The sequence below is a fragment of the Salmo salar genome, chromosome ssa11 (genome assembly GCF_905237065.1).
Source record: "Salmo salar chromosome ssa11, Ssal_v3.1, whole genome shotgun sequence".
In the NCBI taxonomy this organism is placed as follows: domain Eukaryota; kingdom Metazoa; phylum Chordata; class Actinopteri; order Salmoniformes; family Salmonidae; genus Salmo; species Salmo salar.
The window spans coordinates 56779147-56799570 of record NC_059452.1 but is presented as its reverse complement, the minus strand read 5'-3'; the positions used below and the strand labels follow the sequence as shown (position 1 = coordinate 56799570).

At 44.9% G+C, this 20424-nt stretch overlaps 1 protein-coding gene across 2 annotated transcripts in view; it reads right to left on the bottom strand.

Annotated features, from left to right (window-relative positions):
- Positions 1-2724: 2724 nt before the first annotated feature.
- The window catches only part of LOC106591800 (centrosomal protein of 89 kDa-like), a 97900-nt gene continuing 80200 nt past the window's right edge, over positions 2725-20424 (bottom strand). Inside the window, exon 20 of one of the 2 annotated variants that reach the window (XM_045689778.1) lies at positions 2725-4095. In XM_045689778.1, coding sequence (XP_045545734.1) covers positions 3738-4095 — 358 coding nt within the window. In that variant the 3' untranslated portion in view covers positions 2725-3737. Of the gene's footprint in view, positions 4096-8663; positions 8732-20424 lie in introns of those variants that run through there. The other variant, XM_045689779.1, reaches the window with a different exon arrangement.

Here is a 20424-nt window from a genome sequence, read left to right as displayed (position 1 = left end):
CCAGGCGGCCCAAACTGCTGCATATACCCTGACTCTGCTTGCACTGAACGCAAGAGAAGCAACACAGTTTTCCTAGTTAATATTGCCTGCTAACATGAATTTCTTTTAACTAAATATGCAGTTTTAAAAATATATACTTGTGTATTGATTTTAAGAAAGGCGTTGATGTTTATGGTTAGGTTCATTGGTGCAACGATTGTGCTTTTTTCACGAATGCGCTTTTGTTAAATCATCACCTGTTTGGCGAAGTAGGCTGTGATTCGATGATAAATTAACAGGCACCGCATTGATTATATGCAACGCATGACAAGCTAGTTAAACTAGTAATATCAACCATGTGAAGTTAACTAGTGATTATGTTAAGATTGATTTGTTTTTTTATAAGATAAGTTTAATGCTAGCTAGCAACTTACCTTGGCTCCTTGCTGCACTCGCGTAACAGGTAGTCAGCCTGCCACGCAGTCTCCTCGTGGTTTGCAATGTAATCGGCCATAATCGACGTCCAAAAATGCCGATTACCGATTGTTATGAAAACTTGAAATTGGCCCCAATTAATCGGCCGACCTCTAATCTGGACTGTCCCAAATGGCACCCTATTCACTATGGGTCCTGGTCGTAGCTAACTACCTAGGGCACCCTATTCAATATGGGTCCTGGTCGTAGTTAACTTCCTAGAGCACCCTATTAGCTATGGGTCCTGGTCGTAGCTAACTACCTAGGGCACCCTATTCACCGTGGGTCCTGGTCGTAGCTAACTACCTAGGGCACTCTACTCAATATGGGTCCTGGTCATAGCTAACTACCTAGGGCACTCTACTCAATATGGGTCCTGGTCATAGCTAACTACCTAGGGCACCCTATTCACTATGGGTCCTGGTCGTAGCTAACTACCTAGGGCACTCTACTCAATATGGGTCCTGGTCATAGCTAACTACCTAGGGCACCCTATTCACTATGGGTCCTGGTCATAGCTAACTACCTAGGGCACCCTATTCACTATGGGTCCTGGTTGCAGTTAACTACCTAGGGCACCCTATTCACTATGGGTCCTGGTCGCAGTTAACTACCTAGGGCACCCTATTCACTATGGGTCCTGGTCGCAGTTAACTACCTAGGGCACCGTATTCACTATGGGTCCTGGTCGTAGTTAACTACCTAGGGCACCCTATTCACTATGGGTCCTGGTCGTAGTTAACTACTGTCGTGTCTTTGGCTATGCCGGATTAAGTGATATGACATGCTAACCTATAAAATTCTTTCTCTAATTAATATTACCTGATTAAGCTAATCATGTAAATGTAATTAACTAGAAAGTCGGGGCACCACGGAAGAACGTTTATAGAGCCGTTATCTTCCGAATAAACTCTTAAAATACTTAGGAATACTTTACAACGGTAGCAGTCAATATTAACCCTTATCTTATTTTCAGTCTCATAATGAAAGTTGTAAATTCTTGGCTATCTTCACGAACCCTGGCTAACAAGTTGAATCAGCAATACCAAATTGGGTTTAATTATTTATTTACTAAATACCTAATCACACAGATTTACATATACACAGAATACAAATGATGTCATACAGAAAACGTCCTGGTGGACGGAACCTGTATGAAAGCTGGTTACACAAAGGAAAGGGGGTTGGGCTTGAATGAAAGAGCGGGAAGATTTAGGAACGAAGAAACAGCAGCTATGCTATCGTAAATACATTATCTTATGCATTACTAAATTACCGCCCATTTGGAAAAGGAAAATGCAATAAATATTTACTCTGAGCTGCGCTTCGGTATATTGGTCGTAGATGCTGGCCGGGTTGGCCAACAGATCTTCCTGTCCTCGGAAGAATGTCTCTGGTGGTAAATTGGATACGTGGTGGTATCTTCGTCCGTCTGTTAGACTGGATCCGTCGTCCGTCCTTTCCTAGCCCCCGTCTACAGCGGCCGCTGCTAACTCAACGGCTAGGAAGTATCACTTCTGTAGTGAATAAGCTCAAAGTTCATACCATTCGCCACCAAAGCTCACGCCGAGGTTGGCTTAGTTCTGTACTTGACGTGTGTCCTTCTAACGTAGAGGCTGCAGACCTCACGTACTGGAACAACCTGGTTATCTTTTCGTCAAAGGCTTATATAGTGGAGAGGGGGAAGGATGTGTTTCATCGTTTATAACCCCTCCTCTTCACAGGGGTGGGCCACTGATCAAGCAGGGCACTTTCCTTATGAAAACCCAAATCTCTCATTTGGAAGCTAAAATTACATTTAATCTCCTAACAAACAATTTCAATATCAAACATTTCAATTGCATAACAATTCCATGTTACTCTGATAACTAGAGGGTGTATACTTTCTCAGGTACAGTTTGTCGTCCTGTCATCAGTCATAATGTCTCAGATGACAACCGAACTGACATACATACTCATTACGTTCCCAAGCATATTTCCAACTGGTTTTATTACCAAAATATGGTTCCTTTTCCCCATTTGTTTGATGTTCCCAGACTCTTTATATTTAACACAGGCTATTCAAGTCCTTCAGTAGGGTCAGAGAGGGGAAGGGAGAAAGGTATTTATGGGGGGTGTCATAAACCTTACCCACAGGCCAACGTCATGACACTACCTAGGGTACCCTATTCACTATGGGTCCTGGTCATAGTTAACTACCTAGGGACTAGGGGGTCATTTGGGACACAACCCTGGTAATTGCGGTTAAATGGATGAACAAGAGGACAGTGGTGAACAGAAGAAAATCAATTTATTTGTAAAGAGCTAGATTGTGACATACAATCGTTACTGTAACTCAAATGAAGTTGATTGTTATTTTCAATAGAATGGTTGTAAAGCTAGATTGGCTAATAGACGCACAGTAATACAGTTTGATTGAGACTGAGTCAGTTATACGTATCAAATCTACTCAATAACACAGAGATCATACACATTCAAAATAGAGCTTTTGTAAATAAACTACTTTGGTTTTTAACATTGTAAATCAAGTTAATGCCTTGGGAACGGTTTGAACAGTCTGACCAATACAGACCTGGTCTTCTAGCCTGACCAATACAGACCTGGTCTTCTAGCCTGACCAATACAGACCTGGTCTTCTAGTCTGACGCCAGGGTGGTTCTACTCTCCTGCCAACTCCTTATGGAATTGTCATGTCATGTTTGGCTTGACAATGAACAATGGAGTTAGCAAGAGCAGAAACAGATCTGGGACCATGCTACTAAAACAGATCTGGGACCAGGCTACTTAAACAGATCTGGGACCGGGCCACTAAAACAGATCTGGGACCAGGCCACTAAAACAGATCTGGGACCGGGCCACTAAAACAGATCTGGGACCGGGCTACTAAAACAGATCTGGGACCAGGCTACTAAAACAGATCTGGGACCAGGCTACTTAAAACAGATCTGGGACCAGGCTACTTAAAACAGATCTGGGACCGGGCCACTAAAACAGGGCCACTAAAACAGATCTGGAACCATGCTACTAAAACAGATCTGGGACCATGCTACTAAAACAGATCTGGGACCAGGCTACTTAAAACAGATCTGGGACCAGGCTACTTAAAACAGATCTGGGACCAGGCTACTAAAACAGATCTGGGACCAGGCTACTAAAACAGATCTGGGACCAGGCTACTAAAACAGATCTGGGACCAGGCCACTAAAACAGATCTGGGACCAGGCCACTAAAACAGATCTGGGACCAGGCTACTTGTCTTCTGTAAGACCAATACAAAAGGGACACTAAGAATAGAAGTCCATGCCGTTCTTCTCGCTCTCATCCGAGGAGGGGTTCTGGTGCTGGTCCGAGTCGGACTCGAACATAGGGCTGTGGTGGAGGCCGGGCCGGCCGCCGCTCTGGGGAGACGAGACACAGGGAGGAGGGCCAGAGCTGTCAGGGTGCGGACGGGGGTAGAACACCTCATCCTGGGGGTGGGAGAGCCAGCTGGGGGAGGGTCCATCGCTCAGACCCTTGCCATGGTGCACTCTGGCTGGGCTGAGGGAGGGGAGAGATGGGCTGGAGTCCTGGAGAGTCTCCCTAATTCTTTGGTTCTCTCTGGTCGCTGCCTCCCACACCACCTCCAACTCACCTTCCACCTCTCTGGAGGAGAGAGAATGAATTGAATTGAGAGCGAGAGAGAAAAAGAGAGAAGAAGAGCAAGAGAGAGAGAATTAATTGAATTGAGAGCGAGAGAGAAGAGAGAAGAAGAGCAAGAGAGAGAGAAGAAAAGAGTGTGAGAATTAACGTTTTATCTATTGTGTTATTGAAATTTGAGAGACAGATACGAACAGTCCACACCAATGTGACCACACAAAATAATGCTCACATTGGTCAAAAATCATTATCACAGAAAACAGACAAAACATGCATATTCAAACCTTCGATTCAGACACTAAGGCGATTCAGACGATTCAGACACTAAGGCGATTCAGACGACTAAGGCGATTCGGGCAGTAAGGCGATTCGGACACTAAGGCGATTCGGACACTAAGGCGATTCGGACACTAAGGCGATTCGGACACTAAGGCGATTCGGACACTAAGGCGATTCGGACACTAAGGCGATTCAGACGACTAAGGCGTCTGAATCGCCTTAGTGCCCGAATCGTCTGAATCGCCTTTGTGTCTGAATCGCCTTAGACACTAAAGGCAAAATATCACAGAATCTCAGTAGCTGTACTGTATGAGTGAGTGAAAGAGTGAGTATATTATATTAGTGGACCCAGGAACCAGACCTTATGTCTCAGCACCACATTGGACCCAGTAACAAGACCTTATGTCTCAGCACCACAGTGGACCCAGTAACCAGACCTTACGTCTCAGCACCACAGTGGACCCAGTAACCAGACCTTATGGGTAGACCTATTGATCCAGTCTGGCTGTGAGCTGGTCAGGGAGGAATAGGTAGGCCTATTGATCCAGTCTACTGATCCAGTCTGGCTGTGAGGGAGGAATAGGTAGACCTATTGATCCAGTCTGGATGTGAGCTGGTCAGGGAGGAATAGGTAGACCTATTGATCCAGTCTGGCTGTGAGCTGGTCAGGGAGGAATAGGTAGACCTATTGATCCAGTCTGGCTGTGAGCTGGTCAGGGAGGAATAGGTAGGCCTATTGATCCAGTCTGGCTGTGAGGGAGGTATAGGTAGACTTATTGATCCAGTCTGGCTGTGAGGGAGGAATAGGTAGACCTATTGATCCAGTCTGGCTGTGAGGGAGGACTAGGTAGACCTATTGATCCAGTCTATTGATCCAGTCTGGCTGTGAGGGAGGAATAGGTAGACCTATTGTTAAGATCCAGCAGCATGACGTCCATCACATTAGCTAATTACCCGTGTTCTGTCCTGTGGTCTGGTGACATGACCTGGTCTCTGCGCACACACACACACACACACACACACACACACACACACACACACACACACACACACACACACACACACACACACACACACACACACACACACACACACACACACAGACTAGTGCTGTCGTCAGTAGTTAACTACCTGTGGTCCTGTGACATGACCTGGCCTCTGTCTCTGGGACACATTTTAAGAGTGACTCATCGTTCCTAATCACCCGCGGCAATGCAGAACGTCACTGAGAAAGAGCCTTTATCGTCATCAGTGCTCATAGGAAGACAGGGGAGAGAGGAGGGGACAGGGGAGAGAGGAGGGGACAGGGGAGAGAGGAGAGGGGGACAGGAGAGGGGGACAGGGGAGAAAGGAGAGGGGGACAGGGGAGAAAGGAGAGGGGGACAGGGGATGGGAGAGGGGGACAGGGGATGGGAGAGGGGGACAGGGGGACAGGGGAGAGAGGAGGGGACAGGGGAGTGGAAAGAGGGACAGAGGAGAGAGGAGGGGACAGGGGAGTGGAAAGAGAGACGGGATGGAAGAGGGGGACAGGGGAGAGGAAAGAGGAACAGGGGAGACAGGAGGGGACAGGGGAGAGGAAAGAGGGACAGGAGAGGGGGAGAGGAAAGAGGGACAGGGGATTGGGAGAGGGGGACAGGAGAGGGGAGAGGAAAGAGGGACAGGGGATTGGGAGAGGGGGACAGGGGAGAGAGGAGGGGACAGGGGAGTGGAAAGAGGGACAGGACAGGGGATAGGAAAGAGGGACAGGGGGTGGAAGAGGGGGACAGGGAAGAGGAAAGAGGGACAGGGGATGCGGACAGGGGAGTGGGGAGGTGACAGGCGAGGAGACAGCAGAGGGGACAGTGGAGGGGACTGAATAAACCATCCAGACCATTCACTGGGTACTACTGGGGCTGAATGGACCCATCACTGGGTACTACTGGGGCTGAATGGACCCATCACTGGGTACTACTGGGGCTGAATGGACCCATCACTGGGTACTACTGGGGCTGAATGGACCCATCACTGGGTACTACTGGGGATGAATGGACCATTCACTGGGTATTACTGGGGATGAATGGACCCATCACTGGGTACTACTGGGGCTGAATGGACCCATCACTGGGTACTACTGGGGCTGAATGGACCCATCACTGGGGCTGAATGGACCCATCACTGGGTACTACTGGGGCTGAATGGACCCATCACTGGGTACTACTGGGGATGAATGGACCAATCACTGGGTACTACTGGGGATGAATGGACCAATCACTGGGTACTACTGGGGCTGAATGGACCAATCACTGGGTACTACTGGGGATGAATGGACCAATCACTGGGTACTACTGGGGCTGAACGGACCCATCACTGGGTACTACTGGGGCTGAATGGACCAATCACTGGGTACTACTGGGGCTGAATGGACCAATCACTAGGTACTACTGGGGATGAATGGACCAATCACTGTATTTGATATTGATAATCTGCATGTTAGATAGAACCCTTTCCAGTTGCCATGGGAATCAGTGAGCTGCTGTGGGCTTCCTGGTGAACGGTAGAGAACTAGGCAGAGTTCTGTGTGTGTGTGTGTGTGTGTATAACACCACTGGCTGGTTGGGGTTGGTACAGAACAGGGGAATGCTAGCTGGTTGGGGTTGGTACAGAACAGGGGAATGCTGGCTGGTTGGGGTCGGTACAGAACAGGGGAATGCTGGCTGGTTGTGGTTGGAACAGAACAGGGGAATGCTGGCTGGTTGGGGTTGGTACAGAACAGGGGAATGCTGGCTGGTTGGGGTTGGTACAGAACAGGGGAATGCTGGCTGGTTGGGGTCGGTACAGAACAGGGGAATGCTGGCTGGTTGGGGTTGGAACAGAACAGGGGAATGCTGGCTGGTTGGGGTTGGAACAGAACAGGGGAATGCTGGCTGGTTGGGGTTGGAACAGAACAGGGGAATGCTGGCTGGTTGGGGTTGGAACAGAACAGGGGAATGCTGGCTGGTTGGGGTTGGTACAGAACAGGGGAATGCTGGCTGGTTGGGGTTGGAACAGAACAGGGGAATGCTGGCTGGTTGGGGTTGGTACAGTACAGGGGAATGCTGGCTGGTTGGGGTTGGTACAGAACAGGGGAATGCTGGCTGGTTGGGGTTGGAACGGAAAGGGGAATGCTGGCTGGTTGGGGTTGGAACAGAACAGGGGAATGCTGGCTGGTTGGGGTTGGTACACAGGGGAATGCTGGCTGGTTGGGGTTGGAACAGTACAGGGGAATGCTGGCTGGCTGGTTGGGTTTGGTACAGTACAGGGGAATGCTGGCTGGTTGGGGTTGGTACAGTACAGGGGAATGCTGGCTGGTTGGGGTTGGTACAGAACAGGGGAATGCTGGCTGGTTGGGGTTGGAACAGAACAGGGGAATGCTGGCTGGTTGGGGTTGGAACAGAACAGGGGAATGCTGGCAGAGATGAACACATGACAACACTACTGAGCTGAGGGGAGACAACTCGTTGGGTACAAAGCCCCTGCATCAATATGGATAGAATATGTATTACTGCAATTAGCATAACAACATGTAAGAACTTCTATTAATCACACATGGACACTCCCACTTCTATAATCACACATGGACACTCCCACTTCTATAATAACACATGGATACTCCCACTTCTATAATCACACATGGACACTCCCAATTCTATAATCACACATGGACACTCCCACTTCTATTAATCACACATGGACACTCCCATATGAATAGAATGCTTGAGGAAAGGCAGAGAGGGATAAAGAAAGAAAGAAAGAAAGACAAAAAGAAAGAGAACGAAAGAGAGACAGACAGACAGACAGAAAGAAATAGAGAGAAAGACAATGAAAGAACAAAAGACATAAAGAAGGATGATGTGGGAAATGGTTGGTGGGGCTAAAAACAATAATCAAATCAAATCAAATGTATTTATATAGCCCTTCGTACATCAGCTGATATCTCAAAGTGCTGTACAGAAACCCAGCCTAAAACCCCAAACAGCAAGCAATGCATGTGAAAGAAGCACGGTGGCTAGGAAAAACTCCCTAGGAAAAACTCCCTAGAAAGGCCAAAAACCTAGGAAGAAACCTAGAGGAACCAGGCTATGAGTCCTCTTCTGGCTGTGCAGGGTGGATATTATAACAGAACATGGTCAAGATGTTAAAATGTTCATAAATGACCAGCATGGTCGAATAATAATAATCATAGTAGTTGTCGAGGGTGCAACAAGCACGTCCGGTGAACAGGTCAGGGTTCCATAGCCGCAGGCAGAACAGTTGAAACTGGAGCAGCAGCACGGCCAGGTGGACTGGGGACAGCAAGGAGTCATCATACCAGGTAGTCCTGAGGCATGGTCCTAGGGCTCAGGTCCTCCGAGAGAAAGACAGAAAGAGAGAATTAGAGAGAGCATATTTAAATTAAAATTCATACAGGACACCGGATAAGACAAGAGAAATACTATCTCGTAAAAAAGCGATAATATTCCGACCGGGAATCTCCTTTTCGGCAAACAGAGGAAAAATCACAAAGACGGGGGCGGCCAGGTCACGCGCCTAAGCCCACAGTGCCTTGATCGGCCACTTGAGAAAGGCGATAATGTGTTTCAGCCTGGGGCTGGGATGACGACATTCTGTTTTTTCCCGGGCTCTGAGCGCCTATGGACGACGTAGGAAGTGTCACGTTAGAGCAGAGATCCTTAGTAAAAGATAGAGATGGAAAAGAAGTTCAAGAAATGGTCAGACAGGCCACTTCCTGTAAAGGAATCTCTCAGGTTTGACCTGCCATTTGAGTTCTGTTATACTCACAGACACCATTCAAACAGTTTTAGAAACTTTGGAGTGTTTTCTATCCAAAGCCAATAATTATATGCATATTCTAGTTACTGGGCAGGAGTAGTAACCAGATTAAATCGGGTACGTTTTTTATCCAGCCGCGAAAATACTGCCCCCTAGCCATAACAGGTTAACGAGAGTCTTGTCTTTAAATAGCTGTAAAATCGTCATATGTATGAGAAATTGAAGTAATAGGATTTTTAAGGTATTTGAAAATCGCGCCACTGGATTACACTGGCTGTTGCGTAGGTGGGACGAATTCGTCCCGCCTAGCCCAGAGAGGTTAAGTACTCTAGTCTAGTAAACTCGACCGAGGACCACCACGTGTGTACCTTTGAAGGATGCAGTCTAACGGAGATGAGAGGGGAAGAACATTCACCTTCCACCACCGTGTGGTGTGATGTATCCATTCTAACAGACACTTCCAGAACAAAGGGAAACCCACTACAACTAATAAGGACATGGTGACCTCTGGTGGACAACCAGAGACTTACACAACCAGAGACTTTCTGTCGAACTATTCGTCACAGACGGATCGGGCGATTTCAACAAAGAGACGGCAAAGACATGCAAGTGTAAATATGTACTTTGCATTTCTAAATCCGAATGAGCAGTTGTTGGGGGTATTTTTCAACTGTATATACAATAGTTGAATTCCTTTGTCGCTCTTTCTTTCCCCACCCCTTTTCATTGAGTACCAAGATGTTGTATCGGGTTAGTCCACTAGGGACCTTTCATTGTGTAACAAGCCATCATATCGGGTTAGTCCACTAGGGACCTTTCATTGTGTCATATCGGGTTAGTCCACTAGGGACTTTTCATTGTGTAACAAGCCGTCATATCGGGTTAGTCCACTAGGGACTTTTCATTGTGTAACAAGCCATCATATCGGGTTAGTCCACTTGGGACCTTTCATTGTGTCATATCGGGTTAGTCCACTAGGGACCTTTCATTGTGTCATATCGGGTTAGTCCACTAGGGACTTTTCATTGCACCATGTTAGTAATCAGTGTATAATCTATCATGTGTGTGTGTGTGTGTGTGTGTGTGTGTTTGTTATTCTGTGTGATTATTTAGTTATTTAGTAAATAAATCATTCAGCCAATTTGTGTATCGCTGATTCATCATGGAGACTACGGTTCGTGCAGATTTATAGAATATTACGATGTTCAGAATGAGACTGAAATAGGAGCAAATTATGGTATATCAACATATTCAGATTTTTGGGGGGTTAATTCGGGAAACTGTAACTTGTTAAAATAAACTTTTTCCGTGGTGCCCCAAATTACTACTTAATTAATTGTTATATGATTCATTTAATCGCGTAATTATTGGATGAATAGCCGTCATCGCATTAATGGTAGTCACGTAACGGTAGTCACGTCACGACACAGACTACATCCACATTAATGGTAGTCACGTCACGACACAGACTACACCCACATTAACCTGTTGGGGATATTGGGCAGTATTTGCACGGCTGGATAAAAAAACGTACCCGATTTAATCTGGTTACTACTCCTGCCCAGTAACTAGAATATGCATAGAATTATTGGCTTTGGATAGAAAACACCCCAAAGTTTCTAAAACTGTTTGAATGGTGTCTGTGAGTATAACAGAACTCCTATGGCAGGCCAAAACCTGAGAAGATTTCAAGCAGGAAGTGGCCTGTCTGAGAAGTAGTGTTTCATCTTGGCTCTTTTTATTGAAGACTCAGGATCTGTGCAATAACGTGACACTTCCTACGTCGTCCATAGGGTCTCAGAGCCCGGGAAAACGTTGAACGATATCGAGGCAGGCTCTGGCTGAAACACTTTATCGCTTCTGGCAAGTGGCCACTCAGAGTACTATGGGCTTAGGCGCGTGTCCGCTTCGACCGAATGGTTTCTTTTCCTTTGTCTGTTTATCTAAACGCAGATTCCCGGTCGGAATATTATCGCTTTTTTTATGAGAAAAATGGCATAAAAATTGATTTTAAACAGCGGTTGACATGCTTCGAAGTACGGTAATGGAATATTTAGAATTCTTTTGTCACGAATTGTGCCATGCTCGTCACCCTTATTTAGCCTTTAGGATAGTGTCTAGAACGCACGAACAAAACGCCGCTGTTTGGATATAACGATGGATTATTTTGGACCAAACCAACATTTGTTATTGAAGTAGAAGTCCTGGGAGTGCATTCTGACGAAGACAACAAAGGTAACAACATTTTTCTTATAGTAAATCTGACTTTGATGAGTGCTAAACCTGCTGGGTGTCTAAATAGCTAGCCCTGTGATGCCGGGCTATCTACTGAGAATATTGCAAAATGTGCTTTCACCGAAAAGCTATTTTAAAATCGGACATATCGAGTGCATAGAGGAGTTCTGTATCTATAATTCTTAAAATAATTGTTATGCTTTTTGTGAACGTTTATCGTGAGTAATTTAGTAAATTCACCGGCAGTGTTCGGTGGGAATGCTAGTCACATGCTAATGTAAAAAGCTGTTTTTTGATATAAATATGAACTTGATTGAACAAAACATGCATGTATTGTATAACATAATGTCCTAGGGTTGTCATCTGATGAAGATCATCAAAGGTTAGTGCTACATTTAGCTGTGGTTTGGGTTTATGTGACATTATATGCTAGCTTGAAAAATGGGTGTCTGATTATTTCTGGCTCGGTACTCTGCTGACATAATCTAATGTTTTGCTTTCGTTGTAAAGCCTTTTTGACATCGGACAGTGTGGTTAGATTAACCTCTATGGGCTAGGTGGGACGCAAGCGTCCCACCCGTGGTGCACTCCATCAACAGCAGGTGCATTTCAAGAGCGGCAAATTTGAATCCAAATAAATGTCAAAATTCAAATTTTTCAAACATACAACTATTTTACACCCTTTGAAAGATAAACATCTCCTTAATCTAACCACGTTTTACGATTTCAAAAAGGTTTTACGGCGAAAGCATAAATTTAGAGTATGTTAGGACAGTACATTTACAAGAGTTGTGTGTAATGTTTTGTCAATTCAAAGACAGGGTCACCAAAACCATAAAACCAGCTAAAATGATGCACTAACCTTTTACAATCTCCATCAGATGACACTCCTAGGACATTATGTTAGACAATGCATGCATTTTTAGTTCTATCAAGTTCATATTTATATCCAAAAACAGCGTTTTACTATGGCATTGATGTTGAGGAAATCGTTTCCCTCCAATAACCGGCAGTCAAGTCAGCAACACAAATTAAATAATTAAAATGAGAAAACATTGGTAAAATATTATATTGTCATTTAAAGAATTATAGATTTACATCTCTTGAACGCAATCAACTTGCCAGATTTAAAAATAACCTTACTGGGAAATCACACTTTGCAATAATCTGAGCACTGCGCCCAGAAAAATACACGTTGCGATACAGACAAGCCGTCATGTTGGGGAGATCTAAAATCGAAAATACTATGTAAATAATCCATTACCTTTGATTCTCTTCATCAGATGTCACTTCCAGGTATCACAGGTCCATAACGAATGTAGTTTTGTTCAAAAAAGCTCATCATTTATGTCCAAAAATCTCCGTCTTGTTAGCACATGATCTAAGCCCGCCGGACTTCACTTCATGAACGAGGGGAAAAAATATATTTCCGTTCGTTCAAACATGTCAAACGTTGCATAGCATAAATCATTAGGGCCTTTTTTAACCAGAACATGAATAATATTCAAGGTGGACGAATGCATTCTCTTTTATAACGTATTGGAACGAGGGTACCCAACATGAACTCGCGCCAGGTGTCTAATGGGCCATCATCGTTCCATGGCTCTTGTTCGGTCAGATCTCCCTCCAGAAGACTCAAAACACTTTGTAAAGGCTGGTGACATCTAGTGGAAGCAATAGGAAGTGCCAAAATATTCCTCAGCCCCTGTGTTTTTCAATGGCATAGGTTTAAAGGTAATACAACACATCAGGTATCCACTTCCTGTCAGAAAATGTCTCAGGGTTTTGCCTGCCAAATGAGTTCTGTTATACTCACAGACACCATTCAAACAGTTTTAGAAACTTTAGAGTGTTTTCTATCCATATATAATAAGTATATGCATATTCTAGTTACTGGGTAGGATTAGTAACCAGATTAAATCGGGTACATTTTTTTATCGAGCCGTGCAAATACTGCCCCCTAGCCCTAACAGGTTAACGAGAGTCTTATCTTTAAAATGGTGTAAAATAGTCATATTTTTGAAAAATTGAAGTAATAGCATATCTAAGGATTTGAATAACGCGCCACAGGATTCAACTGGCTGTTGAGTCCAGAGAGGTTAATGGTAGTCGCGTCACGACACAGACTACACCCACATTAACGGTAGTCACGTCACGACACAGACTACATCCACATTAATGGTAGTCACGACAGACTACATCCACATTAATGGTAGTCACGTCACGACACAGACTACATCCACATTAATGGTAGTCACGTCACGACACGACTACATCCACATTAACGGTAGTCACGTCACGCCATGACTACATCCACATTAACGGTAGTCACGACACGTCACGACACAGACTACATCCACATTAATGGTAGTCACGTCACGACACAGACTACACCCACATTAATGGTAGTCACGTCATGACACAGACTACATCCACATTAATGGTAGTCACGTCACGACACAGACTACATCCACATTAACGGTAGTCACGACACGTCACGACACAGACTACATCCACATTAATGGTAGTCACGTCACGACACAGACTACATCCACTACTAGAAAAGTCATCGATCACAAATGTAATAAAGAACATCAGAAATAAACACAATTATTCAAATATAAACTACTATAGCTGCGTTACGATGTCAGCAGAGAACATTCTAGAGTAAAGGTCTCTCCCCACAGACAGAAAGACAGACAGACAGACAGATGGACAGACAGTCACAGCCAGACAGTCAGATAGACCAATGGACAGACAGGGCAACTACAGCTCAGGGAGAAATTGATCAAGCCAAATCGACATTCATAGTATGATTTGATGCTCTCAGAATCGCTCAAATCAAATCACTCAAACTTTGTTTGTTGCCAAGTCATGTCCTCCTGTTCTGTTCAGTACTGTTGGAGGCTTGGGGAATATTGGATCAATTCTGTCATGCTACTGTTAAAATAACTGAATTTAGATGGTCCAATATTAAAATAGCATAGAGAGAGAGAGCGAGAGAGCGAGAGAGCGAGAGAGAGAGAGAGAGAGAGAGAGAGCGAGAGAGCGAGAGAGAGCGAGAGAGAGCGAGAGAGAGAGAGAGAGAGAAAGAGTGACAGAGAGAGAAAGAGTGACAGAGAGAGAAAGAGTGACAGAGAGAGAAAGAGTGACTGAGAAAGAGAGAAAGAGTGACAGAGAGACAGAGAAAGAGAGAGAGAGAAAGAGTGACAGAGAGACAGAGAAAGAGAGAAAGAGAGAGAGTGACAGAGTGACAGAGAGACAGAGAAAGAGAGAAAGAGAGAAAGAGAGAAAGAGAGAAAGAGAGAAAGAGTGACTGAGAGACAGAGAAAGAGAGAGAGTGACTGAGAGACAGAGAAAGAGAGAGAGTGACAGAGAGACAGAGAAAGAGAGAAAGAGACAGAGAAAGAGAGAAAGAGTGACTGAGAGAAAGAGAGAGAGTGACTGAGAAAGAGAGAGAGAGTGACTGAGAAAGAGAGAGAGTGACTGAGAAAGAGAGAGAGTGAGTGACTGAGAAAGAGAGAGAGAGTGAGTGACTGAGAAAGAGAGAGAGAGTGAGTGACTGAGAAAGAGAGAGAGAGTGAGTGACTGAGAAAGAGAGTGAGTGACAGAGAGAGTGAGTGACTGAGAAAGAGAGAGAGAGTGAGTGACTGAGAAAGAGAGAGAGAGTGAGTGACTGAGAAAGAGAGAGAGAGTGAGTGACTGAGAAAGAGAGAGAGAGTGAGTGACTGAGAAAGAGAGAGAGAGTGAGTGACTGAGAAAGAGTGACTGAGAAAGAGAGAGAGTATGACTGAGAAAGAGAGAGAGAAAGAGTGACAGAGTGAGAGAGTGAGAGAGAGAAAGAGTGACTGAGAAAGAGAGAAAGAGAGAGAGTGACTGAGAAAGAGAGAAAGAAAGAGTGACTGAGAGGGAGAAAGAGAGAAAGAGTGACTGAGAAAGAGAGAGAGAGTGACTGAGAAAGAGAGAAAGAGTGACTGAGAAAGAGAGAAAGAGAGTGACTGAGAAAGAGAGAAAGAGTGACTGAGAAAGAGAGAAAGAGTGACAGAAAGAGAGAGAGTGACTGAGAAAGATTGAGAGAGTGACTGAGAAAGAGAGAGAGTGACTGAGAAAGAGAGAAAGAGTGACAGAGAAAGAGAGTGACTGAGAAAGAGAGAGAGTGAGTGACAGAGAAAGAGAGAAAGAGTGACTGAGAAAGAGAGAGTGAGTGACTGAGAAAGAGAGAGAGAGTGAGTGACAGAGAGAGAGAGTGAGTGACTGAGAAAGAGAGAAAGAGTGACTGAGAAAGAGAGAGGGAGAGTGAGTGACTGAGAAAGAGAGAGGGAGAGTGAGTGACTGAGAAAGAGAGTGACTGAGAAAGAGAGAGAGTGACTGAGAAAGAGAGAGAGAGAGAGAAAGAGTGACTGAAAGAGAGAGAGAGAGAGAGTGACTGAGAGAGAGAGTGACAGAGAGTGAGAGAGAGAAAGAGTGACTGAGAAAGAGAGAAAGAGTGACTGAGAAAGAGAGAAAGAGAGAAAGAGTGACTGAGAAAGAGAGAGTGACTGAGAAAGGGAGAAAGAGAGTGACTGAGAAAGGGAGAAAGAGAGAGTGACTGAGAAAGAGAGAAAGAGTGACAGAGAGAGAAAGAGAGAAAGAGTGACTGAGAGAGAAAGAGAGAAAGAGAGAAAGAGTGACTGAGAGACAGAGAAAGAGAGAAAGAGTGACAGAGAGAAAGAGAGAAAGAGTGACTGAGAAAGAGAGAGAGAAAGAGAGAAAGAGTGACTGAGAAAGAGAGAAAGAGTGACTGAGAAAGAGAGAAAGAGAGAGTGACTGAGAAAGAGAGAGAGAGAAAGAGAGTGACTGAGAAAGAGAGTGACTGAGAAAGAGTGACTGAGAAAGAGAGAAAGAGAGAAAGAGTGACTGAGAAAGAGAGAAAGAGAGAGTGACTGAGAAAGAGAGAAAGAAAGAGTGACAGAGGGAGAAAGAGAGAGTGACTGAGAAAGAGAGAGAGAGTGACTGAGAAAGAGAGAAAGACAGTGACTGAGAAAGAGAGAGAGTGACTGAGAAAGAGAGAGAGTGACTGAGAAAGAGAGAGAGTGGCTGAGAAAGAGAGAAAGAGAGTGACTGAGAAAGAGAGAAAGAGTGACTGAGAAAGAGAGAAAGAGAGTGACAGAGAAAGAGAGTGACAGAGAGAGAGTGAGTGACTGAGAAAGAGAGAAAGAGTGACTGAGAAAGAGAGAGAGAGTGAGTGACTGAGAAAGAGAGAGAGAGTGAGTGACTGAGAAAGAGAGAGAGAGTGAGTGACTGAGAAAGAGAGTGAGTGACTGAGAAAGAGAGAGGGAGAGTGAGTGACTGAGAAAGAGAGGGAGAGTGAGTGACTGAGAAAGAGAGAGAGTGACTGAGAAAGAGAGAGAGAGAGAAAGAGTGACTGAGAAAGAGAGAGAGAGAGAAAGAGTGACAGAGAGTGAGAGAGAGAAAGAGTGACAGAGAGTGAGAGAGAGAAAGAGTGACTGAGAGAGTGAGAGAGAGAAAGAGTGAGAGAGAGAGTGACAGAGAGTGAGAAAGAGAAAGAGTGACAGAAAGAGAGAAAGAGAGAAAGAGTGACTGAGAAAGAGAGAAAGAGAGAAAGAGTGACTGAGAAAGAGAGAAAGAGAGAGTGACTGAGAAAGAGAGAAAGAGTGACTGAGAAAGGGAGAAAGAGAGAGTGACTGAGAAAGAGAGAAAGAGAGAAAGAGAGAAAGAGTGACAGAGAGAAAGAGTGACAGAGAAAGAGTGACAGAGAAAGAGTGACAGAGAAAGAGAGAAAGAGAGAAAGAGAGAAAGAGTGACAGAGAGAAAGAGTGACAGAGAAAGAGTGACAGAGAAAGAGAGAAAGAGAGAAAGAGAGAAAGAGTGACTGAGAGACAGAGAAAGAGAGAAAGAGTGACAGAGAGAAAGAGAGAGTGACTGAGAAAGAGAGAGAGAAAGAGAGAAAGAGTGACTGAGAAAGAGAGAAAGAGTGACTGAGAAAGAGTGACTGAGAAAGAGAGAAAGAGAGAGTGACTGAGAAAGAGTGACTGAGAAAGAGTGACTGAGAAAGAGTGACAGAAAGAGAGAAAGAAAGAGAGAAAGAAAGAGAGAAAGAGAGAGAGAAAGAGAGAGTGACAGAGAGAGAAAGAAAGAGAGAAAGAGAGAGAAAGAGAGAAAGAAAGAGAGAAAGAGAGAGAGAAAGAGAGAGTGACAGAGAGAGAAAGAAAGAGAGAAAGAGAGAGAAAGAGAGAGAGTGACAGAGAGAAAGAGAGAGAGTGACAGAGAAAGAGAGAGAGTGACAGAGAAAGAGAGAGTGACAGAGAGAGAAAGAGTGACAGAGAGAGAAAGAGTGACAGAGAGAGAAAGAGTGACTGAGCAAGAGAGAAAGAAAGAGTGACTGAGAAAGAGAGAAAGAGTGACTGAGAAAGAGAGAAAGAGAGAGAGAAAGAGTGACTGAGAAAGAGAGAAAGAGAGAGAGAGTGACAGAGAAAGAGAGAAAGAGAGAGAGAGTGACAGAGAACGAGAGAAAGAGAAAGAGTGACTGAGAAAGAGAGAAAGAGTGACTGAGAAAGAGAGAGAGAGAGAGAGACTGAGAAAGAGAGACAAGACAGAGAGTGACAGTGACTGAGAAAGAGTGACAGTGACAGAGAGAGAGAGAGAGAGAGAGAGAGTGACAGAGAGAGAGAGAGAGAGTGACTGAGAAAGAGAGAGAGAGTGACTGAGAAAGAGAGAGAGAGAGTGACTGAGAAAGAGAGAGAGAGAGAGAGACTGAGAAAGAGAGAGAGAGAGAGAGAGTGACTGAGAAAGAGAGAGAGAGTGTGACTGAGAAAGAGAGAGAGAGACTGAGAAAGAGAGAGAGAGACTGAGAAAGAGAGAGAGAGACTGAGAGAGAGAGAGAGAGACTGAGAAAGAGAGAGAGAGAGAGAGTGACTGAGAAAGAGAGAGAGAGAGTGACTGAGAAAGAGAGAGAGAGAGTGACTGAGAAAGAGAGAGAGAGAGAGAGTGACTGAGAAAGAGAGAGAGAGACTGAGAAAGAGAGAGAGAGACTGAGAAAGAGAGAGAGAGAGAGACTGAGAAAGAGAGAGAGAGAGACTGAGAAAGAGTGACTGAGAAAGAGAGACTGAGAAAGAGTGACTGAGAAAGAGCGACTGAGAGAGAGTGACAGTGACTGAGAAAGAGAGAGAGAGAGAGTGACAGTGACTGAGAGAGAGACTGAGAAAGAGAGAGAGAGAGAGACTGAGAAAGAGAGAGAGAGAGAGTGACAGTGACTGAGAAAGAGAGAGAGAGACAGTGACAGAGAGAGAGAGAGACTGACAGTGACAGAGAGAGAGAGAGAGAGACTGAGAGAGAGAGACTGAGAGAGAGAGACTGAGAGAGAGAGACTGAGAGAGAGAGACAGAGAGAGAGAGAGAAAGAGAGACAGAGAGAGAGACTGAGAAAGAGAGAGAGAGACTGAGAAAGAGAGAGAGAGAGCTGAGAAAGAGAGAGAGAGAGAGAACTGAGAAAGAGAGAGAGAGAGAGAGACTGAGAAAGAGAGAGAGAGAGAGAGTGACTGAGAAAGAGAGAGAGAGAGAGAGTGACTGAGAAAGAGAGAGAGAGAGAGAGTGACTGAGAAAGAGAGAGAGAGAGAGTGACTGAGAAAGAGAGAGAGAGAGAGAGAGTGACTGAGAAAGAGAGAGAGAGAGAGAGAGTGACTGAGAAAGAGAGAGAGAGAGAGTGACAGAGAGAGAGAGAGAGTGACTGAGAAAGAGAGAGAGAGAGAGTGACAGAGAGAGAGAGAGTGACTGAGAAAGAGAGAGTGACTGAGAAAGAGAGAGTGACTGAGAAAGAGAGAGAGAGAGACTGAGAAAGAGAGAGAGAGAGAGACTGAGAAAGAGAGAGAGTGACAGTGACTGAGAAAGAGAGAGAGAGACAGTGACAGAGAGAGAGAGAGACTGACAGTGACAGAGAGAGAGAGAGAGAGACTGAGAGAGAGAGACAGAGAGAGAGACTGAGAGAGAGAGACAGAGAGTGACAGAGTGAAAGAGTGACTGAGAGACAGAGAAAGAGAGAAAGAGTGACTGAGAGACAGAGAGAAAGAGTGACTGAGAAAGAGAGAGAGAAAGAGTGACTGAGAAAGAGAGAAAGAGTGACTGAGAAAGAGAGAAAGAGTGACTGAGAAAGAGAGAAAGAGAGAGAGTGACTGAGAAAGAGAGAGAGAGAGAGAGAGTGACTGAGAAAGAGAGTGACTGAGAAAGAGTGATGGAAAGAGAGAAAGAAAGAGAGAAAGAAAGAGAGAAAGAGAGAGTGACAGAGAGAGTGACTGAGAAAGAGAGAAAGAGAGAAAGAGTGACTGAGAAAGAGAGAAAGAGAGAGAAAGAGAGAGAGAGTGACAGAGAGAAAGAGAGAGAGTGACTGAGAGAAAGAGAGAGAGAAAGAGTGACAGAGAGAAAGAGTGACTGAGAAAGAGAGAAAGAGTGACTGAGAAAGAGTGACTGAGAAAGAGAGAAAGAGAGAGAGAAAGAGTGACTGAGAAAGAGAGAAAGAGAGAGAGAGTGACTGAGAAAGAGAGAAAGAGTGACTGAGAAAGAGAGAAAGAGTGACTGAGAAAGAGAGAGAGTGACTGAGAAAGAGAGAGAGAGAGAGACAGAGAGAGACAGAGACAGTGAGAGAGAGAGAGACAGTGAGAGACAGTGAGAGAGAGAGAGAGAGAGAGAGAGAGAGAGACTGAGAAAGAGAGTGACTGAGAAAGAGTGACAGAGAGAGAGAAAGAGAGAGTGACAGAGAGTGACAGAGAGAGAAAGAAAGAGAGAAAGAGAGAGAGAAAGAGAGAGAGTGACAGAGAGAAAGAGAGAGAGTGACTGAGAAAGAGAGAAAGAGAGAAAGAGTGACTGAGAAAGAGAGAGAGAGTGACAGAGAGAAAGAGAGAGAGTGACAGAGAGAAAGAGAGAGAGTGACTGAGAGAGAAAGAGTGACAGAGAGAGAAAGAGTGACAGAGAGAGAAAGAGTGACAGAGAGAAAGAGTGACAGAGAGAAAGAGTGACAGAGAGAAAGAGTGACTGAGCAAGA